This window comes from Erpetoichthys calabaricus, chromosome 18 (genome assembly GCF_900747795.2).
Source record: "Erpetoichthys calabaricus chromosome 18, fErpCal1.3, whole genome shotgun sequence".
Classification (NCBI taxonomy): domain Eukaryota; kingdom Metazoa; phylum Chordata; class Cladistia; order Polypteriformes; family Polypteridae; genus Erpetoichthys; species Erpetoichthys calabaricus.
Genome location: NC_041411.2, coordinates 37,664,153 through 37,689,555, shown reverse-complemented (window position 1 = coordinate 37,689,555; position 25,403 = coordinate 37,664,153). Strand labels below are relative to the sequence as shown.

General features: G+C 38.9%; 1 protein-coding gene across 8 annotated transcripts in view; it reads right to left on the bottom strand.

Moving 5' to 3' along the window:
• Positions 1 to 25,403, bottom strand: part of grip2b (glutamate receptor interacting protein 2b) — a 458,459-nt gene that overhangs the window by 93,625 nt on the left and 339,431 nt on the right. For all 8 annotated transcript variants that reach the window (XM_051921295.1, XM_051921294.1, XM_051921290.1 and 5 more), the window contains exons 4-9: positions 24,821 to 24,966; positions 19,813 to 19,899; positions 12,684 to 12,759; positions 10,425 to 10,570; positions 5,890 to 6,037; positions 1,609 to 1,778 (exon numbers count right to left, since the gene is read on the bottom strand). In XM_051921295.1, coding sequence (XP_051777255.1) covers positions 1,609 to 1,778; positions 5,890 to 6,037; positions 10,425 to 10,570; positions 12,684 to 12,759; positions 19,813 to 19,899; positions 24,821 to 24,966 — 773 coding nt within the window. The remainder of the gene's footprint in view (positions 1 to 1,608; positions 1,779 to 5,889; positions 6,038 to 10,424; positions 10,571 to 12,683; positions 12,760 to 19,812; positions 19,900 to 24,820; positions 24,967 to 25,403) is intronic.

Below are 25,403 nucleotides of genomic sequence, written 5' to 3'. Positions count from 1 at the left end.
TGTCTGGATCATCTCCCATGACTGCCTTTTCCATCCTTTAACCTCCTTCTATTCTTTTCTTTCCTCTCTCTCTCTTTTACATCATTTATATCTCCCTGTGCTGGGCCCATACATATACATCTCTGTGGGCACATCGCCTTAATCACACACCGCAGAAAGCCAATGAAGCAATCAAGAACGATCACACCCACACGTGCAGGTGTGACCCGCCTCAATTACCTCATTAACTCCTTACGGTCGTGCAATCGCGCCCATGGAGACTGACACTGCTTTATGGATTTAAAACCTGGCCATATTTTGTTGTAGCCGCGGACCCGCTATACCACATCTTTCACTTATGCAGATTTACTCCGTATAACATCCTCAGGATCAGGACATAACTGACAGCACAACATCAGGTTTAGCAATGGACTGGACTACTGCAACTTCTTACTGTTAGAACAGCGGAGGTGTAATCCTGAGGTCACTGAACCGGACCACCTCCTTGGCCCCAAGGCAGCACTGAGAAATTCTGTCCAAAATTTCAAACAAGTTCTGTGACAAATGGTAGCCCTGGCAGAGGCCAACACCCACAAGGAACAACTTGGACTTACTGCCAACAAAGCAAACCAAATTCTCGCTCCAGACGTACAGGGACCAAATAGCCCATAACAGCAGGATCGGTACCCCATATTCCAAAATGCCTGCCACCAGGCACACTAGTCCACAAAACACATATAGAATGTTTGGGCATACTCCCACAAACCCTTGAGAATTCACGTGAGGGTAAAGAGCTGGTCCAATGTTCCACAACCAGGATGAAATCCACATTGCTCCTCCTGAATCCATGGTTCCACCAACAGACTGACCTTTCATTCTAGCACCCTGGTACAGACTTTCCTGCCACAGCTGCACCATCATCTTTATTGGATAACTAAATGTGCAGTACTTCTTAGGACTATAAAAAAGCAACAAAAATGAGGCTAAATCCATTAGGTCACTACATTCTACTGCAATACTCTCTACAACACATATCTGTTAATAACCAGAAATTATTAAAGACTTTAAATTAAGAAGAAAGGGGTCCACAGTTTACATAGACTAGTGAGGTTTGAGAATTTCTGTCAGGCTGAATACCTTTTCCCTCTTCTTTAATGACATTCAGAAAAGATGGGTTTAAATTTTTATAAGGTGAGTTATGACAGATGCTGTAAAGAAAAAAAAATCTCTTCTTGTGAACCTTTCAAAGAAAAGCAACTGACTGTGCAAAATAACAGAAGATGAGAAGCAGCTATGCGCAAACAGCAAAGTGACAGTTGTGTGTCATTTGGTCAAACTTGCTATCATTTTCCAAAATGCCTTGACACAGTGAGACCCTTGATAAATGGATATGAAAAGTAGAAAGGGAAGGGAATGTTTGAGGACGAGAGGCGCTGAAGATTTCATGAATAAATTGGATATTATTAGGCAGGACATACAGTATGAGAGATAATCTGACAATACGCCCACACAAATCTTTCCAATCTTGTTTTCCTTTTAAATGTTTCATTAATAAACAGTAAAAGCTATCAACATATGGCTATGCAGTATTAAAATATGAGAAAGGCTGTGTCACCAGCCCTTACTCACCAGTCTCCTGGGGCTTCAGGGGCAGTCGGCTGTGATGTGCTGGCAGGATCTCTAGCTTCACTTTTTCTGAAGTGCTGGCTAATAGTTGGGTGGCTTCCAGCAGAGAGCAGTGCTCTGTACCCGTTCCATCTATAGACAAGATGTGATCTCCAGCGTGTAGCGCACCGCATCTACAGGCAAGAGGAGGTAAGAAGAAAGCATCAGTTAAGAACACTGTACATATTAAAAAGAAAAAAAAAAAAACAGAATTTTCAAAAGTTGACTTGTTTGATCAAACTTCACATACAAGAAATTAGCGTAGACAACATAAACCTCAACAGCAAACAACCTTTTGGCTTGTACTTGTCTTACTGTCACCAGGGCAAAGGCTGGCAACCTGGCTGGGTTGGCTCAAGGATTGTTACCCAGCCGGGAATCCAGTTTAATGGAAGGACAGGGGGAAACTAATTGCATGGACTATTTGCTGCCCCGATACAGTAGGTGGCAGTCTTTCTAGGCTAGACATGCCTGCATGGATACCTGCAGGGCAGGCTGGGAATTGCTATTCCATGTGACAGCCCTGTTGTGGGCAATGGATGCTGCCAGGGGGAAGCTGCAGGAATGGACAAGCCCTGCTTTAAAGCACTTCCACCTGACCTGAAAGTGGGTGTGATGTGGCAGCACCGGAAGTATTCCCAGAACTGGCATAAAACAAGCATTGTGTCCTGTATGGGTAGTCAGAGTCAGTAGGAGTGTGGACGAGACTACACGAGAGGTGTGGAAGGAGACAAGAAAATGTATATTAATGGAAGGAGATACAAAGATTGTGTATTGTTCAATTGTGGAAAAGATTTGGAGGTAGTGTGTAAAAATAAAAGTATATATATCTCTATATCTATATCTCTAAATATATATATATATATATATATATATATATATGTATATATATATATATATATATATATATGTATATACTGTATATATACACACACACACCCCTATACATATAAAAGGCAAAACCCTCACTGACTCATCACTAATTCTCCCACTTTCCATATAAGTGAGAAGCTGAAATTTCGCAGGTTCTTGCAGTGTACTTACAAAAGTTAGGTATGTTTCATGTCCTACTGCAACACCTAAGGGGGGAAAACGGGTTGTACCCCCTAAACTGTATATATAGAAAGGGGAAACCCCCCTTAACTTTTTCTGTGACTTCCAATATACGTAGGTAGCCCAACTTTCCCATGCTCATCCTTTACACTGTACTTAAACGTTAAGTATGTTTCATTTAGCGCCGTGCCCCGTAACGAACTTTCAAAAATAACATCATCTTTTTGGCCGTTCTCACCATTATGCTGTAAGGAACTTTCGGAACTGACCGCTCCTTTTGCCGGTTTCATTCCTTATTTCCGTTAACAGATGATTTATTTCAAGGCAGAGACGCACAAGGGCCACCCCGGTCCCCCTTCCTTTTTCCGCACGGCTGCAGTCCGCGCACCTACCACATGGTTGGATCCCTGCCCAAATATGTGCATTTTTCATACACAACATTTACAATCATAAATTAAACTCTTTACAATCATCAAATTCACTCTCAATACTAAAATAAGCCTACGACAATTACATTGACAATCATGTTACATTATTTTTAAAATGTTTCCTTTTCTTTTTCATAACTTCTTTAACACACTACTTCTCCATTGCGAAGCACAGGTATTTTGCTAGTCTATATAAATATAATTATATATATATATATATATATCTTCTGTTTGAACCCAGGACTGTGTTGTGTAATTGCTTTTGCGGCACTGCTATGCCTCCTACTGATCACACTTGATGGCTTAACTATATATTTAATTTAGAAACACGTGCAATCTGCTTACTAACAGCACATTTAAAAACTTGTTAAAAAACATAACTAACCCACACATCATCCTGTGGCTTATGGAGACTACTACAATATACATTTGAAACGTCACCTCTTCATCACACAAGAAATTTTATGAACAGAAAGATGTACACCAGGCAATATCTTATGGGTTCACTTAATGTTTTTATAGGGAAAGGATGCACTTTAAGCATTCAGTCAAGATTCTTAGATTTTTGAACTGCATTGATCTTGGCGAAAAAGAAAATTTGAAAAACAAGCACAAAAACTACACAACTGATGCTGGACCTTTTACCTCTGTAGAGAAGCAACCCTGCTGTTCAAATACAAACCAACAAATTAGGCTTCACTTATACGGCTAGATTGCTGATGATGAAGTATATTTGACCACAGTTTGTCCCACTCTACCCTGTCAAAGCATTTTCATGAAGAATGAGAACATTTAAAAAATGTCCTCACTCTTACCCTGTGATGATGCGGGTTGTGCTCCATGCTCACATCTGTCTTTTGGGAGCCTCTTGAAACCAACACAGTCTGTAATGTAACTGGATGAACTGGACACCAAACAAAGCAAGGGAAGGTGTAAAGTGCATACAGTGCTTTTATTTTTAAAACAGTCAAAACCAAAAAGTGTTCAAATAAATGGTGCAGTTTTTCCAAAGTGTTCATAAATAAAGAATCCATAAACTCAGGTAAAATCCAAATGTTTAAAACAAGGTTAAATGAGATTAAAACCAACAGCAGACATTTGGGGTCACACCAGCCAAACGCAGCTCCTTCCCAGTCTCTCCAGCTCACCCAAGGCTTTCTCAGTTGGCATGACTTCAGCCGCCGCAGTTCTCACACTACCGACCCCCGTCTTGTCTGCCAGACCGCTCAGGGTCGGTTGTCCTTCCATGTTCCTTCTTGCACTTGCAGTTGTCCCTCGGATCCCTAGGGTGGACTCCTCCACAATCGTACCCACTCTCCCATTCAGTGGGCACGATCTGTCCCTTGAGTGCCGATCCTTCACTCCATCTGGGACCCCTGACCGCACTGACCTCTCTCAACAACTAGCTTGCTCGTCCATTCACTTTCACTGTTCCCAATGCCACACTCTTGCTGTTCAAGCCTTTCTTCTGTCTCTTTTCTTTCTCATCTGTGTTTCTGTTACCCCTCCTCTTTGTGCCGGCCCCTTCTTATACAGCTCCGTGGGTGCAGCACCTCCATCGCACACCGCAGGAAGCCGATTAAGCTATTGAGAAAGATCATACCCTCATGTGCAGGCGCGACTCGCCCCAATTACTCCAACTCCCCGCGGCTACACGATCATACCCATGGAGACTGACATGGTGGAATGGATTATTTAAAAAAGCCACAATTCTTTGGTAGCCACGGACCACACCACATACCCAAAAAAAGTGTGCAATTCTCAATACAGCCAAATCCCAGACAGTGTATCTAGAATTCATTTCTGAAGGCCCCACTGGACATGACTTGGTAGCAGACTTCTAGATAGTCATTTCCAGGTGGAGATTTGAACATCAAAACAGAATACGACCGGCACTTCATTGTCTTGGTGGATGGGACTGTGTTCAAGGCTCAAAATGACAGCCATTTCAATATTTGTGCTGAAAACCATGCAATACTTGTATCATACCTGTGAGTCTTCGGAAAATGGAAGAAAACAAGTGTAATTTGGGAAACCTACAGGTACAAGTGAAGTATATGCAAACCACTAGGGACTGGTCAGGGATTTAAATATAGTCACCTGAAGTCAAGTGAGCTCACTTAAATTATAAAAAAGTTCAACCTGCTTAATGAGGGAAATTCGAGGACGAACAAACAGGGGCAACTCTGTGTATAATACCTCACAAATGGAAACCTGGATGCTCACTTGTTAGCAGTGACAGCTAAAGATGAAACTGCGTCACTTAGGATGGACTACTTTTGTTGCACCACAGAAGTTTTGTGGGTCCTTATGTAAAATGGGTTGTAAAATCGAAGAAGAGCACAACAAGACGTTGTGATTAGTGCTAGAAGTGTGACACAGTTCAGAAGTCACCAACCCAGAATCTATCTTCAAAAATACTTATCAGCATCCACCTTTTGTTGTCTTAAGATTAGTGCGCTTGCACACACCAACATGCGCCACTAACAGCCATACCCCTTCAATAAACTGAGGTTTCCAAACCCTTTATCCTGTTTTTTATGCTTTATTTTTACCCTCCATTCAAGTAATCTAATTACCACCGCTAACATTTTCAAGACAACAGAAGTGAGCTAATGCAAAAGACAGGAAAAAAAAAATTCATGAGTCCCAATCAAAGCTTTGCTGAAAACCACAAAACAGTCAACCCCAATTGTGCTGCGTTGCTCATAGAGTAACTTCCTACAGTTCGTTTAAAAGTAATTTCTGAAAGCTGGCTTCTTACCTGTCAACAACACTGGCAGGCTTGACTTTGTCGATGACGATCACCTGCTTGTTCCGGTGAAGTGTTGTAGCCAAAGCAATGCCAAGGCTGGATCCCGGAGGTTTTGCAATCTCCACCAGCAGAGGTCCTGATGCATTGGTTATGGAATCTAAAAACAACAAAAGGAAATTTGTTTTTATGACATGAAGAGGAATTAGGTGCACTAAATAAAAAAATGTCCTTTTTTACTTAATTTTAAGCAGCCTGTATGACTTTTTCCCTCCAGCCTCCAGTCCAAGGATAAGAACGAACATCTAACACGTGACAATAACCCAACATAAAGAGGTCTTTTCTTTTCAGTCTAGGTTTCTGATGATTTATTGCATTGCTGAGCATGACACAAAGAACTGCCTGAATAAAAAAGGTGGTTATTTCTGCCAAAATATTTAATGTTCCATAAAAGGAATATGAACATTCTTTTGGTGGTTTGGCAAATAGAAATAGAGGGCTGTAACTAGCAAGAATTTAATCTGTTTTGAGAACTGGCACTATAAACTGAGGACCTCAAACCAGAAGGCATCAGAGTCCTTTCTTGCTTCTGGAATTGGACTTACTCCATCTCTATCTCAAGGCCTATTTATATAAATAAAAATCATACACTCTTGTTTGTCTTTTGTTTGCTTGCCATCCATGCAAAACCAGATGAACCGATTTTACATGAAACTTACCATGTGTGATGCCATTGATCCGACTTAAATGTTTAATGATTATATCATTTTCTGAAAATGCACACCCTCAACCCAGAAGACTAAAAATCTAAGTGTAAATGACATACACTTGGTGTAAATTCAGACTTGGAACCAAGTTTATGGGAAGACCTCTGCAGGTCATGCAGTTGTTCTATGTTGTATTTTAAGCAAGTCATGCTGATGTTTAAAGGAAGGAACACTGGAGGCAGCTTTTTGGGAAGGTGTGGTATAGACAGAATAGAAAAATATATTATTAGCATCTGCAATTAGGAACGTACTAATTAAAAACTCTTTGGAAATGACAAGAGGATACAGGGGAGGGAATAAGATGACCTACTTTATGAAAAAAGAAAAAAAAAACGCTGCAGCTCTACTTGAGCGGAGAACAAAAGTAACCGACAGCCCTCACAACAGAAGTGCAGAGAGTTTCAACAGGTTTGTCTTTTTAAACATGTTGAGTAAACTGTTTATGTTGGATAAAGATCGGTCTTTGAGAACTTTGGTGAGACTGGCACAAAAGGTGTGCTCTTTCCCAATATACACTTGTGCTTGAAAGTTTGTCAACCCTTTAGAATTTTTTATATTTCTGCATAAATATGACCTAAAACATCATCAGATTTTCACTCAAGTCCTAGAAGTAGTTAAAGAGAAACCAGTTAAACAAATGAGACAAAATATTATACTTGGTCATTTATTTATTGAGGAAAATGATCAAATATTACATATTTGTGAGTGGTAAAAGTATGTGAACCTCTAGGATTAGCAGTTAGTTTGAAGGTGAAATTCAAGTCGGGTGTTTTCAGTCAATGGGATGACAATCAGGTGCGAGTGGCCACCCTGTGTTATTTAAAGAACAGGGATCTATCAAAGTCTGCTCTTCACAACACATGTTTGTGGAAGTGTGTCATGGCACAAACAAAAGGAGATTTCTGAGGACCTCAGAAAAAGAGTTGTTGATGCTCATCAGGCTGGAAAAGGTTACAAAACCATCTCTAAAGAGTTTGGACTCCACCAATCCACAGTCAGACAGATTGTGTACAAATGGGGGAAATTCAAGACCATTGTTACCCTCTCCAGGAGTGGTCGACCAACAAAGATCACTCCAAGAGCAAGGCGTGTAATAGTCGGCGAGGTCACAAAGGACCCCAGAGTAACTTCTAAGCAACTGAAGGCCTCTCTCACATTGGCTAATGTTCATGTTCATGAGTCCACCTTCAGAAGAACACTGAACAACAATGGTGTGTATGGCAGGGTTGCAAGGAGAAAGCCACTGCTCTCCAAAAAAAACATTGCTGCTCGTCTGCAGTTTGCTAAAGATCACGTGGACAAACCAGAAGGCTATTAGAAGAATGTTTTGCGGAAGGATGAGACCAAAATAGAACTTTTTGGTTTAAATGAAAAGCGTTATGTTTGGAGAAAGGAAAACACTGCATTCCAGCATAAGAACCTTATCCCATCTGTGAAACATGGTGGTGGTAATATCATGGTTTGGGCCTGTTTTGCTGCATCTGGGCCAGGACGGCTTGCCTTCATTGATGGAACAATGAATTCTGAATTATATCAGAGAATTCTAAAGGAAAATGTCAAGACATCTGTCCATGAATTGAATCTCAAGAGAAGGTGGGTCATGCAGCAAAACAACGACCCTAAGCACACAAGTCGTTCTACCAAAGAATGGTTAAAGAAGAATAAAGTTAATATTTTGGAATGGCCAAGTCAAAGTCCTGACCTTAATTCAATCGAAATGTTGTGGAAGGACCTGAAGCGAACAGTTAATGTGAGGAAACCCACCAACATCCCAGAGTTGAAGCTGTTCTGTACGGAGGAATGGGCTAAAACTCCTCCAAGCCGGTGTGCAGGACTGATCAACAGTTACCAGAAATGTTTAGTTGCAGTTATTGCTGCAAAGGGGGGGTCACATCAGATACTGAAAACAAAGGTTCACATACGTTTGCCACTCACAAATATGTAATAGTCGATCATTTTCCTTAATAAATAAATGACCAAGTATAATATTTTTTGTCTCATTTGTTTAACTGGTTTCTCTTTATCTACTTTTAGGACTTGAGTGAAAATCTGATGATGTTTTAGGTCATATTTATGCAGAAATATAGAAAATTCTAAAGGGTTCACAAACTTTCAAGCACAACTGTATATTTCACAGTCAAATATATAAAGCTTTCTAGCATACATGTAATTACAGCGCACAGCTAATTTGTCTAAATAACATGAAGTTGTGTATTGTAATACATTCTCGTTTATTATAGCACACAGGGTGTTTCATGTTGATTGGACATGCAAGTAAGAAGTTTACATATTGCCATTTCCACTACTAATACTACAAATAAAATTAATAACAACATGCAAATCAAATATCAGTTTCACCAGAATCATTAAAAGACAAAAACCCAGAGATGGGTTGAGGTATAAAAGCAAAGAAGAAACACAGTCACAAAGGAAACTAGAGAATCAAACCAATACTAATCATCAAAGCCAATATGGATAAACAAAATAAAGTGGCCAAAATTGTTATTATCTTGGTTTCTTGCCCATAAGCATACTATGAAAAATAAAAAAAATAAAAATAAAAGACACACACAAGCACAATACAAGCAATTGTTTTTTTAAAGTAAAAACTAGGACAATGTAAGCCGGGATCCACCATCTTGTATAAAAAAGAAAGATCTGACATCACGACGCTTTCTCACAACATACTTGCCCATAATAAACATCATGTCAATAATGATTCAGGTAAAGACATTGAAGTATAAAAATAAAGTTTATAATTCATCGACCTAACCTCCCTTTTTGTCCATTTGTGCATTACAATGAATTTAACTCATGAGGTCAGTCAGTCAGTCAATCAAGTCAGACATTATCCAACCTGCTATATCCTAACTACAGGGTCATGGGGGTCTGCTGGAGCCAATCCCAGCCAGCACAGGGCGCAAGGCAGGAACAAATCCTGGGCAGGGTGCCAGCCCACCACAGTAACTCATGAAGTACAACATCTTATCAAGAAATCAGTTTTCTTCCAATATCACAGTTAAAGAACATCTATAAATGTATATCCGAGTGTTTTGGGTTTGCATATTTGCACCAATAAAATAAAAGAGTTTGTTCAGTTTTGGTGTTGCTGAGTGCATCTTATTGCCTATGGTGGCCTCAATGTCTTCCATATTACTGTTCACATTTATGTCAGTGTTATCAGGCTGTGCGTTGCTCCTAAGGCTGCCAGAAGCTGTGATATTAGTTGTTTCTGGCCTATCTCAGGCTCATATGTCTGCAGTATTTTTAAGCTGCAAATGTCACATGCAATTTTTGTCAAAAACAGTCTTTTTGCCTCTCTCTGGTTTTTCCTTTCACTGCACCACTTGGTCCTCATTTTGAACGACAGCCCATTTTATCTTTTTCTCTCTTTAATGGTGACCTGTTATAAACCTGCTCTGATTGTGCCCTTCCGATTTATAGTTTTCTTTTAAAGACTGTTCATTTAGGTTTAATTGGATAGGTTTACAAATTTTAGTAGGAATGGACGGGTGCTGGATAGAGGATCTGAATCTGAATTTTCCTGTTATTAGGCTTTTCTTCCCCCTGTCACAAATGCCAAGGCCACTTTGCCAGTATGGCCCCATGGTGCACACTCATATCACCCTGTTTGCAGATCTGGCGATGACAGGAGAGCACGTATAGACACATGAGATGAGAAAAAATATACATCAAAACAGAAAAAGTAAAATTCAAAGTGGTCCAAATAATGGGCTTGACCTTTAAAATAATTTTTAAGTACTCTCTTCAGTTGCTTACCTACGATAGTAACATCATATTCTATCTGGAACAGGGCTTCCTGGCCACATTGCTGCAGCAAATTGAGGGCATCGGCATGAGACACATTGTGTAAAGGGACGCCATCAACACTCAGAAGACGGTCACCAGTTTTCAGAGTACCTTCTCTGTTAAAGTGAAAGAATAATTAAAATGAATAAGGCAACCATTGATAAGTGTCTTTTTCTTTGGATTGAAGACACTGAAGCAACACATTTTTGGCTGGAAATTTATGGGACATTGCCATTTAAAAAAAGAACACCCAACAGTAAGTGGTAAAGTAAACCACTTAACGGAGAACAGATCTAGTCCAGCTGGCAGGGCCAGAAGAATTGCAGACATTTATACAATGGAAGAAATTGTGGGGTTTTTTGGGGGGGTTGCTTGATCTGACTTACAGTCCTTCTATGTGCAACATTTAAACTCTGTCAGTATTGCATATTTCAACAATTATAAAATAAAGATGACAACTGGTTATCATAGTATGTATATTAATCAGTAAAAGCAATTCAGATAGATAGATAGATAGATAGATAGATAGATAGATAGATAGATAGATAGATAGATAGATAGATAGATAGATAGATAGATAGATAGATAGATAGATAGATATGAAAGGCACTATATAAAAGAGAGATCGACATCAAAGGCACTATATAAAAGATAGATAGATAGATATCAAAGGCACTATATGATTGATAGATAGGGCTGGTGGGCATTTAAGGCAAATGTTCAGGAAAAACTGACATAGCAGCTACAGCACTGGACTTGAAGCCGTAAGGTTGCCACTTCAACCCTGACTTTCAACTCCTTTTGTGACACTGATCAAGTGACTTCAGTTTCTGAAATGTGTAGCTAAAAAACAGTATTAGTAAACAACAACACTGGACAACATTTTTTTCCAAAAATTTTGCTTCTGGAAAAATCTTTGGCGATTATGATAGACAGCTCCAAGTTGAGCATAAATATAATTTAAGAGTGACAGTATCATGTAGGAAAGTGGACAAACATGAAAATAACTTTTATTCAATTTAGTGTGTTTACTCGCCTAATGATGCTGACGCATTGCATTAGTTCAATTAAGCTCGATTTGCTGTTGATTTCGATTTGTACTCAGCATCTTTTTCTCATTTCAGTGCTCACCACTGATGGATTCCAGCTGCCATGATACTGATTTTCCATCATTGCAACATACTGCTGAAACCTTTCCTCATGCTCATCACTGACTGCACCAAGATTAGTACAGAAGAAGTCCAAGTGTGAATGCAGAAAGTGAACCTTTACTGCCATGTTGCACTTGGTTTTCCATGGTTGATGCATGTTGTCAACCAGCTGGACTTAGTTTGGTGTGCTGTATTTAACAAGAGAATTCTCAACAACATCCTTGAATAAATTCCGTGCGATTTTCTCTTGCTCCACTAGAAGATCGTCGAATGGCTTGTCGTTGATGGCGTGTCTGATCTGTGGGCCAACAAAAATGCCTTCTTTAATCTTGCCATCATTTATTTGGGGAAACATTTCTCTCCGATATCAAAATCTTCCACCTTCCTTGTTCATCGCTTTCACCTAATTTTTCATCAATGTAAGCTTTATATGAAAAGGAAGCAAAAATACCCTTGTTGGGTCAAGATGTGCTTTATGTGCCAGAGTTTTCTGATTGTGGAGTGGCCAGTTCTTTTTAATGCAATGAGACTCTTTAGCACGGCTGTTCCAGTCCTTGAAGCAGCGCCTCTACTTTTAGATCACCACAGATGTTCTACTTGTAGTTGTTGTGCTCTATATGTATACTTATAATAGGACAGAATAAAACAGCATGTGATAGGACAATTTAAAAGGTGATTTTTGTGATCAGAAGGTTACAATCCATTAGATACACCTAAAAGCATTCAGGATGTAACATCTTCATTGCCCAATGTAATTTAAATATTAACATGGGTAAATAAAACAAATTAATCATAGTTTAAAAAAAAAAAAACACCCACAAAGTGTTGAACTGTATAAGCTAACAATGAAAGCTGATTCCAGTCAGCTGATAGGCTGTACTACTGGAGCCAGCTAGCAGGCCTATGACAGCATTTTAAGATTATATTAAGGCATGTTAGACCTTTATTTGATTGAAAGAAAATCATTTCCACTTTGCTGAGATCCAATAATAAACCTCAGAGGATGGACAGCTGAATCAATTGTGTCCCAAACACTCACAGATTCTTCAATGGCTCTCATCATTTTTGTAACTGTTACCTGTCTGCGGGGCCACCAGGTCTCACATAAGTGACAACCACTGGTCTGCACTTGTGCCAATCTTCATGTGCTCCTCCTAGAAATCAAATTATAAGGATTTAAGTCTTATTTCATAATAGTGACAAAGGCAAAAAAAATACCAACATTCACAATACTAAGCAATTAACGCATTCTGTGCTTGAGACACCTTAGCACATGACACAATGTCTACACTTGCAATACATACTGTATACTGACAGCATTTCTTTTAAGTTCTGGTTATAAAATCTGGACATGGGAATGGATTAACTAGCAAGCAACATGGTGTAGTGGTTAAGGGTTTGGACTTCAAACCCTGAGATTGTGGGTTCAAATCCAATTACTGACAAATGGGACTATAAGCAAGTCACCTCACCTATCTGTGCTCCTATTGGAAAAACAAAAGAAATACAACCAATTAGATAAAGGCATCAGCCAAATAATACGTCATAATAATAAATTCAGAATTAGTGTTTTAAGCTAACAATCAGCATGCAAGGCATTATGTAACATAAAGACTGTTGCGTTCCTCTTGACCACTTTTATCTTTGGCTAATAGAATTTGCTTCAAAGCAAATGTGAGAAGCAGCACTATTCGAGTGCAGAATTGGATCAGCTGCATCATGTCACACATGAAAGACAGGCCTGTAAACACTGTCCTCAAAATGCTGGTCAGCGGAGCTAGTTGTGCATAGCTAGTATACTAAGCTCAGTTGGCCAATCTTTTTACGTTAAATAAAAAAAAAAAAAAAGTGGGCATTGACTTCTTCCAGGATTTACATCATGCAGGAGTTTTGTGTGGTCCTCTTCTTTACTAGTAGTACTGCTTGGGACTGGGCCATTTGTCATAGACCCCATTTTTTTGTTTGTGCATCATTTATAAGGCTTTGATGTCATGGTGGTGATGTCACCTAGCTGCTGTTTTGAGAATCCATGATATTATTTATAAATCCAGGTGACTATATTGTTTACCTGTCATTACTGTCATGCAATGCCCAGAGGAGGCAGCTGGGTGGTCTTTTGGCCTTGGAACCCCTGCAGATTTTGTTTTTTCTCCAGTCTAACTGGAGTTTTTATTGTTTTTTTTTTCTGTCCTCCTGGCCATTTGACTTTACCATTTTTGGGCTAATTACTGTTTAATATTATTACTAGGGAATCCATTCCCAGGCATTGAAACTGCTGTAATTCCCGGAAAAACGGGAATGGCCAAGCTTGCATATATAGCATGTAAAAGTGTAAAAATCGATCAAGAAATAACAGAGTTATAGTTGAACATAATTAAGGTGGCGCCATTGCTGCAGCTTGCACTTCATCAGACAACAGCTTTGAACAGCAACTTGAAATTGCAATGCGTCAGTCTGTTACATCTGCATTATCTGTGCCAAGAAACTTGCCATCAAGAAACTGGATGCATCAGTAAAAGCTGAAATGGCGGTGTTTCAGAGCAACAGCAAGCGCGGGCGTTGTTTAGAACAAGTGTACCAGTATCTGATGATTGTGCTGCCTACTTCAGTGGAGGCAGAGCGTGCTTTCTCAGCGGTTGGCGTACTCTGCACGAAGGCGCGCTCTCGCCTGGATGACCGCACGCTGGACATGTTGTGCTTTCTGCGCTCTTATTACTGCAACTAACTATATACATGTACTTATATGACAGCATGAACTGCTTGTAGTTAAGTTGAGTCTTTTATTTGTATCAACATATTGCAGTAGTTTTATTAAAAATAAGTGTCAGCCGTTCTAAAACCGTTCATATGTGAGATGCCCGTGCACGGTGTCATCCCTGGGAGCCCGGGATTCCCTAATTATTACCTAATCTTAATTGTTTTTATTTTCTTGTAACTTTCTTTTTGACAGCACTTTGAGCTACATTGTTTGTATGAAAATGTGCTATTGAAATAGAGTAAATGTTGCTGTTGTGACAATCATCAGTGCAACTCATCACGTCATCATTATCGTTGACTATTTAGGACAGCAATATGGAAAGCTCGTAATCCAAGTCTGGGGATCATTTAAAGAGAATCAAATTTAGTTGTGCGACTCTGAATTTCTTTTTGTTAAGGCTCTGATCTTTTTAATTTGGTTTCTGAACCTATACTAGAACCCCAAGACTTTGACTTTCTGTTGGCCCCAAAAGACTTGTTTGCTAGCTCCGTTTGCTGCTCAGTTGCTGACTTCAACTCCTTCATTGACTCTGACCTTTCAAATCCCATTTTCTTCTTCTGGTTCTCTTTCCTCACAGTAATCAAATGCAGCCTTTCAGTCTGTTTATAGTTTAGCACCCCTGCGTCTGGCTCTGGGACGAACACACACCTCAGGTGGCTGTGGACTATCTTAGGAGTGGACATACATGTAAAAGCTGGCTATTAGAAAAGCCCTGTTAGCAGCATAGGTGGGTGCAAACGCAACTCTTCGAGTTGGCTTCATTCACATCTCCCAGCTGATAAAGCAAATCAGCCATGATGCTTGGGTCAGTTCACAGAGTCAAGGAATAGAGTCGAATTCTAGGTGAGCAGAGTGAGGAAGAGATGGGCGACGTGTAAATGCGGACAAGAGGATGAAGCAGCTGGGCGCATGTACCTCTACTAAAGATCAGAGTGGCATGGTGGAAACTGCCGATAGAAAAGTCGATGGTGCTTTTTAGAGCCACTTACTAGCAGACTGGCATAATGAGGCTGATTCTATTCCTCCATCTCTTGCAACACTGGGCTTTTACAATAACATCATGTGTTTAGAGGTTGCACTAGATATTATTTTTGGTGTTTTGTTTTGTTTTGATCTATTCAATTATTAAATCATGGTATTTAATCCAGCACTATAAAATACCATTTTTACTGAATCCTATTCATTTGAAAATGAATTTTAATTTTATAGAGAAAAGAATCTAGAAAATTAAAATGCAAGATGTTACATACATGCTTCATAATATTGCTGTGGTCACACAGCAGCATCTTAATCTATAGGAAGCCATATAAACAAACTTTTCCTCTATATTGATATAATTGTCCATTTTATCGACACAGTTCATAGCCATTTAAAATACGTAAAGGAAGGAAGTCAGTATTGCATTCATTCTCTTTGAATACTGCACATCTTTATTATGCTGCTCAGTTACACAATCCTATCACATCATAAAAGAGCAGGATAAGATTATTATAGAAATGCAAATTCAAAGTCTGTAAAGTGATAATAAGGAAAAAAGCTCAGAATATTTTGGTACAGTTGGTTGTCAGCAGCATTGAACATACTTAATAAGATTCCAAAAAAAGATCAAATGCATAAAATTTTAAAACAGTAATGTGTGTAGTGAGAAGTTATGCAAAATGACACTTTTATTGGATAACTAAAAAGATTACAATATGCAAGCTTTCAAGGCAACTCAGGCACCTTCTTCAGGTGAGATGTAATACAAAAACTGGAGTTCCCTGTGCTTATATAGACGCCAGGACAGATACAGCATTGGAAAACCTTTAGGTGAGACATCTTAGATGTAAAAATTAATGATAGACCTCTCCAGGCTAAGATTCATTTAGCAAGCGAGGAGAACAATGTATAATCAAGATCCAATAAAGAATTTTGAAGTTTCCGATGAGTTTTTCAAAACAACGAGGATCTACAGTCAGGTTGTCTGTGTCAGTCCGAGAGATGCAAACAATCCTCATATCTGGCCATACAACTCTTGTCTCTATTTAAAGAATGTTGTAATGTGAGTTTAACTTCCCATTCTTTTCTCTCTTGCTGTGTTCTGAAGTTGCCGTAAGCACTGTGACTTTACAGTCCCTCTCACAGTGTCCATGGCTGTTGATGTGACCATCTCTCTTCTGTTGCCATGTTTATTATGGAACCTGTTTAAATTTATTCTTTGGCGAAGTGTTTGTCCAGTTTCTCCCACAGAGAGTGCAGTGTCGGAACATTTCATATAGATAATTAGGTAGACCACATTAGATTCAGGAAAATGATCCCTTTATGCGATGTTCTAGTTGGCAGTGTGGTATAACTACCACGATCTGTGTCATAAATGTAAGGACATATTTTACATCTTTTCTGTAGGCCTGGAGATGTGCCATTTTGTGTTGGTCCACTTAGGGAGCTTCAGACAATTAGTTGCTGCAGGTTCGGTGGTTGTCTGTATGCCAAGAGGAGAGGGTCTGGAAATAAAGTTTTCAGCATTTTGTCATTGTTCTTTTATAATTTTTCAAAGTGTCATTTTGCTTATATTCTCACTACATCCATAATGGCTAACCTGATACAACACCCTAGTACTACAAAATAGTAATATGAAAATATAAAAGGCAAGTAGCACTGCCGTCTTATGGATCCCTTCTCCAGGGTTAGTTCTCTGCATCTTGACATTGTGTGGAGTTTGTACTTTCTCCACGTTTGTGCGGCTGTTCCTCCGAGATCTCTGGTTTTCCTCCTCCATCCTTAGATATGTTTGAGATGGATGAACTGGAGATTCTAAACTGGTCCCTTTGTGAATGGGCCCAGTAATGGACTGGCAGTCTGTCCAGGGTTGTTCCCTGCCTTGTACTCAGTTCTGACGGAATAGGCTCTTACCTCTACTGAGCCTGAACTGGATTAAATGGCTTTGAGGATATCAGATTTTCACAGGACTCTAATATGATGTAAATGCAGTCTCATTCAATGGCATAATTTTAAATATGATGACTTAACTAAAAACCATCTAGTCAGCATCATGTTCTAAAACTCATATTCATTTAACCTAGGCGACAATAAATACAAAAAATTAAGCCATCATGTAGAAATCATGTGTGATAATGTACACTCCAGGATTCAGTAGTTGCTAGAACTACTTTTACGAGAAATAACTTGAACTGTTTTTATAGTGAAGTTTATCAGGCTCATCTGTTGTATTAGAGGAATTTTATTACACTCCTCTAATACAATAGTGTTTAAGCCTGTTGCCATTTGAGGGCTTTCATCTTCATTCGGCTCTCTGATAGTTCTGCTACAGCATTACAGTGGCGTTGTGGTCTGGATTTTAACTGATTCTTTATCATGCACCGAGTTATAGATTTTGCTGTGCTTCTTTTATCCCATGATCCAGTTTCAGCCTGGCTTTAACCATCACTTTGGTGGCATCATTTTTCCTCTAGTATTATAGAGAAGAGTTTGTTGTGAACTCAAGAATTATGATGGCTCATATTGAACCCCAAATCTTGTGTTGATATGGCATGTTTGGATTTTCACTTGCTATGGCATTGTACATAATGTCTAAACACCACTACTTTGGTCTTTTTGTCAATTTTTTGATATGATTTGAGAGGTCCTTTGGTCAAATGAATTATTGTAAAACTAAATCATACTGCCATGTATCTTTTGGAGAGAATGTTCTTCCTCCTGGCTACTCCTTAATGAAAATCAATCTTTTTCAGTCTGAGGGCACAGCCATGAACACTTCAATCGTGTTGACAGAAGTCTGTCTCTCTCTGGATGTAGCTCTTAGACTTCTTGTGATTTGTCTGAACGTCGTACAGTCTGGTCTTTGCGTTTGTCGGGACAGCCACTCGTAAGAAGATCTGAAACGGTCTTGAATGGTCTGCATTGGCCAATAATCCTTCTCACTTTAGAACAATTGACCACAAATTGTTTGCAAATAGCCTTACAAAGTTTCTTAGACTGATGGGCAGACTTGCTTCTTGGAGATCACTGCAAACATCTTTCGATTGCTGACCTGTCAAAGTTTCCACTTTTACAGTGCAGGTAGGTATGTTGAGGTTATCACCACCTCATTAGCAGAACATGGCTTGAAAAACATTATTAACTTAGACCACAGGTGTCAAATTCCAGGCCTGGAGGGCCGCAGTGGCTGCAGGTTTTCATTCTAACCCTTTTCCTAATCAGTGACCAGTTTTCACTGCTGATTCACCTTTTTCCCTTTTATTTTAACAGCCATGTTAGAAGGATTCAGTCATCTGAATTGATTTGTTTCCTCATTAAATGACAGCCAAACAGAAATGAGATGTGAAACGAGCCAACAGATGACCAGCTTAAACTGGGGCTTCAAATTCCAACCAGTTTCTTAATGAGAAGCCGAAGCTTGCTGTGAATTAAACCCTTCATTTAATTCCATGGCTTGTTGATGCTCTTGTCCTGCAACAGCAGACATTTCCAAAACCGTTGATTTTTTGTTTTTTATAAGAACATCGTCAAAGTGTTTTGGTAAGTTGAGAGATCAACCTTACTGAGACCATCTCCTTTCTTTATTTTCAGATATTGTGTGATGTGGTGGCTTGTTTTGTGTCTCATTATTGTTTGGCTGCTAATTAAGGAAAAAGAAACAACTAAAGGGCCTGAGACAAGTTAATTAAAAGAAGTAATTAGCCGAAAAAATTGGTCACTAATTAAGAAGATGGTTAGAATAAAAACCTGCAGCCACTGCGACCCTCCAGGACTGGAGTTCGACACCCCTGACAGACGGACGCAGGGCAGATGTACCAACTTTTCATACATGGCTTGCACAAGAGGGCTTATTGTTTGTTAGATAATAACTAAGTAAAATCTGTTATGTGACAATTGTTACCTGATGTTAGATTTATGTAGGATTTAATGACAAGTAGACAACCATTAGGTTTGACCTGAAATGCAAAAACCTGGAAGAGGAAGAAAGCACACTTACAGTTTCTCACCAGAAAATATATATTCCTATTATTTATATACAGTATACACACACAACAACAACCCCACCCATAAGTTTCTAAAGCCCACTTAATCCAATTCTGAACTGTGGGAGGCTGGAAACTATCTAGACAGAATCAAAGGCAAGGCACAAGCCAACCCTGGATGGAGTAGGAATTTATCACTGGCTCCATTCATGCATATACCCACACTCCCATGGGGCCAGTCTAGAATTGTCAATGAACCTAACCTGTGTGTCTTTGAGAGCACGGGGAACAAAAGCACACACAGATATGGGAAGAAAGTATAAACGCCACAAAGACAATAACCGGGCTAGAGATTTGAATCTAAGATGCTGGATTTGTGAAGGAACAGCGCTCACTACCTCACATTATACATTATATATAAGTTTTCAAGTGTATAGTAGGTTTTTTTTTTTCAATAAGAGGATAAAAAGCATGCAGCAATTGCAAACCTCTCATCACAAAGCCAAAGCTGCTGCCTTCCTTGCAAAGACAGATTTCAATGGTCTTCGAGATGACACCCGAGCTGCTGTCAGGAGCTGCAAAGAAAATGGGTTAACAGTAAATCCAGGCTTACCAGCTTGCCATCACTTCACAAGTCTGATGTCTAGACTGTATTAAAACCATATCAAAACAAACACAAAGACATTTATTTGTTAAGTATATGGACATATTTTGTTCAGATTACAAGACTTTTCCTTTGAGTGGAACTTGGGTAGGTATAGCCAGCTAAGTGGTCCATGATCTTGGAATCAATAGGCGAATCACTTTCTATGTGGGACTTCTACGTGCTCTATATCTTTGTCTGCAGGTTGCCTCTCTGCCTTATTACATCCAAGCTTGGAGTACATGAAAAACATAGGTGAACTCCAGAAAGATCTCTTCACAGGATAGGCTTGGAAATGGCTTACAATGAATACTTCTAGGAAGAGAATCAAAGGGGCACAAACAGCCCAGTTAGGTCTTGAGCAACCCCAATTGCCCCTACACCCAGGGCCGGATTTATATGAAAAGAGGCCCTAGGCTATTCCACTTATGAGGTCCTTTCACCTTCCATTTTTAAGTTTGTAAATTACATGAGAGATAATAAAATACATAATACGCGTTGATCTTAACCAATACATTTTTATGTTTGTTTATTAGTCATATGCGTAGAATTTCTCCTTATTTTCGGTTCAGTGTTTTAGTATTCACTGTTTTTAGAATAGTGTAATTTTAATTTTGCTAACAATTTGAATGTAGGCCCCTCTTGATCTTGAGGCCCTAGGCTGAAGCCTAGTTAGCCTATAGGAAAATCCGGCCCTGCCTACACCTCTGCCATTCACATGTTACTGGAGACTATAATAAACGCTGAAGCCAGGAGACCTGACGCAAAAGAAGGAACCCTGCTTAATCCTAGAACCACTTTCTATAAACAGGAGCACAACCCTAATAATTGGGGAGTACTGTATATCACTAGCTCTTATAACAAAAGACATTTTATTAGGATGTTGAAAGCCCAAGAAGAAATTATTATTACTAACAGAGCCCAGAGGGGCTAAGGAAGGACAAAGAACTCAAATTATAAGACAGACCAGGACTCTAGTAACTTTAGGAAAAACAGATTTTTGCTGTTTTTTGACTATTAGACTGCTTTGGTATATTTTAATAAATCTAATCCAATGTATTAGGATGGAAAAGCCTAGCGTTACTAGTTTGTGTTCAGGTTCACTGAGTGCCCCAGCATAGTCACACCAGCTGCAACAGACTTTTACACATTCAAAGTGCATACATGTTGGGTTCACCAATTTCTCTAAACTGGTTTTGTGTGAGGGTGTGAGTGGCTGTAGGGGTACTTTGCAATGCATCGCCAGCCCATCCATTGGTGTTTTTTGCCTCTCACCCAATGCCACCAGAAGAGGCTGTCGTTATACCTGAAGCTGCAGTGGTAGAAGATGGTTCAGAAAATTAATGAACAGGTGACTCAGGTTCAGAGACTATTACTCTTATTTCTTATTTTATATCCTTAAGTTAGTGAAAGAAATGTGCTGCTGCATATTGACTTTGCAAATGTTTTCTTACAAAAAAAAATGTGTTTTGAATAAAATATTGAATATAATGTTGATTCTCTTAAGACTGCTATTGCTAAACCACTGGGAAAACCTAAGGATACAAAATAAAAAGCAATTTCACCCAATTGTTTGTACACGCCTGCTACTAAGGCCATTTTCAATTTTCAGAAATCACCACAGTCCTTGCACAAAATGTTTTTCAACACAGATTATAAGCAAATCACTAATTTCACTGGTTAAAGTTGGAAAGACTCAGACAGATTTAAAGTCTACAGCAGTCACAAATGGATAGGAGAATTCATAGAGCTTTGTAGGGAGATCTATAGTGTTAGAGTTCCTGAATGATTAAAGCTGCCACATTACAATAAATTGGGGTGTACAAAAAGCCCCCCAAGGAACAGAAAGAACAAAGCAAGCAGGATAGAATGTTAGATGAAGTTCATTTCAAATACTTCAAAAGAGTCAAATATGCTAACCAATAAACTAGTGGGCCCTCAGCAGAACATAGCCCTCATTTTCCCTCTTCATTAACTGAAATGACCTCTTGTGTGATCTTATCCACTGTTAGAAGTAGTCTGCTGTAATTGATACAGTAAGATTCAGGGGGCACGATCTCAAAGCGTATATCTGGATCAAATGATGCTCATCCTCTTGGTTCATGGCTCCATCTCCTTTACATTTCACACTTTTACTGTACCAATTAATTGCTGCACATATAATTCCTCTTAGCTATGGACTTCATGATTCCGCTACTAATTAGTATTCAGGCATATATTTTATTCACAAAAGCCTACACTCACATTTTGGTCTCTAAATAATAATTACATATATGATTAGTTAAATCTAAAATAATGAACAAAAGATGTCATCTCTGGAAACAAAGTTTTGAAGCTTAAAATAAATTGCTTTTAAGGTGCACATGCAATGCATTTGATAATGTCTAGAAAAAACTGAGCACATCATCAGTTAATGAGCAGCAAACTCAGGCTAGTTACTTGTGTCCCATAATGAGCTGGTGCTCCTTTTCAGGTTTGGCTCCGGCCTTGCACCAAATGCCGCTCTGATGGTCTCTAGCTGCCATAACACTGAACTGGATTAAGCAAGTCTAAGAATGTTACTTTATGAAAAGGTACTGTAAATCAGTAGATGGATTCTTTGCACTGGTTGTTATGAGATGGATGTTAATGTAACATAAGGTGCAGAAATTTGTAAAACCGATTATCCATTCATTTTCAGGATTTATTTCCCCTATTAGATGGTCAAGTGGTGAAGCAGAATCATTAGAATAAATCAGACCCTTTAAACTTTTAAAAATGCTAAAGCTAAAAGGAATACACCATCCAAAAAAGGTAAATATTATTATATGTTACTGTTCTTTTTAATATAAAGTATACATATCTATATCTATATCTCTATATCTATATATATCGATATAGATATAGAGATATAGATATATACACTAGTCATTTAGCCCGTTACAATAACGGGAGCTAGAACAGTAGTAACCCTAACCCTAACCTCATTCTTTTTGTTGGTCGTATTTTTCTTTCTTTCAGCCTTTCTTTTGTTGAGGTTTACTTGCTGAGCTGACCGTTCTTTGTGGGCTGCCACCATGTATTGTGTGTCTTTAATTTTCTGTGACAGTAATACTGTTTTGTACGTCCGTAATATACCTTTAATTTTTTCTGGCAGTATTACAGGCGTGCGCGTCGGTAATATGCCTTTAATTTCCTCTGACAGTAATACTGGCTTGTATGTGGCTGTAATATGAGTCACTGTATTGTGTACCTTAAATTTCCTCTCGCAGTAATACTGGTTGGTATTTCAGTAAAACGCCTGTAACTTTCTCTGACAGTAATATCGTGCATCGCACCGTGCCCCGCGCACTTCACCAGAAGACACACACACACACGGACACCTGGACGCACACAGGGATTTTATTAAAGAGGATATACCTGCATATTGCTTCTCGCAACTGAAATAGGGCGCCATGGAGGATGTTTGCAGAATGGCAGACAAACCACAAGTGTTACCTGGTAACGACCATACAATTCAGGTCGTCGAGACTCAGACACGAGTGCAATGAATATTATATATATATATATATATATATATATATATATATATATATAGTGGACTTTGAACCCGAACACAAACAGGCACACACAGAATGTCCCAAAACACACACGTTTTAATTTGTTGGCAACGCAATGCTCACACAATACAGTGCCCAATTCACCCTTAATTCAATCTCTTTCTCTTCAGACTTACTTCTGCTGCCTCCACTCCTCCCATATCAAGCTCTGTCCTCCGCCTGCCGACTCCGGCTCCCCAAATGGAGTGAGGCGGCCTCTCTTTCTCTGGGCATTCATCTTTTTACCCCACATTCTGAACACCTTCATCTTAGGCTGAATGGGGAACTGAAAATGACTGAGTGTTTAAGTGTGCCCTGGAATGAATTCCTGCTTGCTGCTTTCAGAATAGCATTTAGACATCCCAGTGACCATGAAATGGAATAAGCATTTCTGATGTTGTCTAAAGGATGACATTAGTCAGGTTTAACAGCAGTTATCCTGAAAGTCAACAGATGTTTGCTTTGTTCCTACTGGGTGAACTCCCCTGGCTTGCTCTGATAAGGTACATTCAGTTGTGATAAATGAAATGATTTTCAGCAAAACTCAGTGTTTCACATGACAAAAAAATGTGTTTTGCTCCCAAAAAAATTTACACAAGAAGAAAGGGTTTAGTTCCTTTGTGGAAGCGTTTTCATACATTAATTCCATATTCTGTCATTCAGAGTTTTAAATGGCCTCTTTAGTTGGGGGGCAAAAAAAAAAAAATCGCCAGAAATGTGCATATTCTCACTTAGGATAAAGTGATTAATAGTTAATAAGGGTGGAGACTGGCAGCAGATACTTGCTGTATGGCAAGTTTTACTGTAGAGAGTAATGTACACAATGTTGCATCTGGGTAGATCTTCATATGGAAGATATGCAGAAGGTCACGTAAAAAAATGAAATAAATTGTACAGTCCTTTGTGAAGACATAAACAAGAGAGAGAAATGAAATTTTACGGGTGTGGTATGGATTACACAGCTACAGAAAAAAAACTAGGTAAATATGGAAGCATAAACAAGATTTTAGGAAGCAATACTCCTCGTTTTCAATACTTTACCTTTAAAAAAAAAACTTTTAGTGATTTTCACATTTCACTGTTGTCAAACTGCAAGCTAAATGAATTTTAGTGTGAGTTTAGTAAAACTGCATGCGAATCAAAACTTCCTGTTCCACTCGTCACTAATTGCAAGACAGAAAAGCCTAATTGATTTCGAAATAGGTCACTCTGTTTGCCACGTTGAAGACAAAGTACAACATAATTCACATATCTAGTAAACAACTGACTTCATACCAGCAGGAGGAAGTTCATATTCTACTTCCAGGACCACACGCTCGCCCACATTCTTCAGGAGACTAATAATCTCATCATGCCTCAGCTTGGTCAAATTGATGCCATTCACAGATTTAATGTAGTCTCCTACATTTAGTTGATCACTCCTGCAACAGAAATTAAAAAGAGATTGAATATAATATTGAATATACACAGGGTGAGCATGGTGAGAAACAAGCCAGGTGGGACTGGGTAGATGCATAGTACATTAAACATTGTTAAACTGCAGATACCTGACTGAAACGGTCATTACGTGTCACACTTATTCTTTTGCGTTATTACTGTAAAATTGGCAAGTGAAGTGAGTTAGTAGGAAGCATAGAACAGTTGAACGTTTAGGGATTTTAACTGTTGTTAGATTCAGATATTCAAGTTGGTTTCATAACTATCATGCCTTAGAATGCCCTTTCATATTTGTTAAATATAAGAGCACTTTGGTGATACAAATCATTTCTAAGATTCTCCACAAAATGAATACTTTTTTGAAAATATCCAACAAAGCTAATCTGTTAAGAGTAAATAATTGTAAGCATATGCACATATA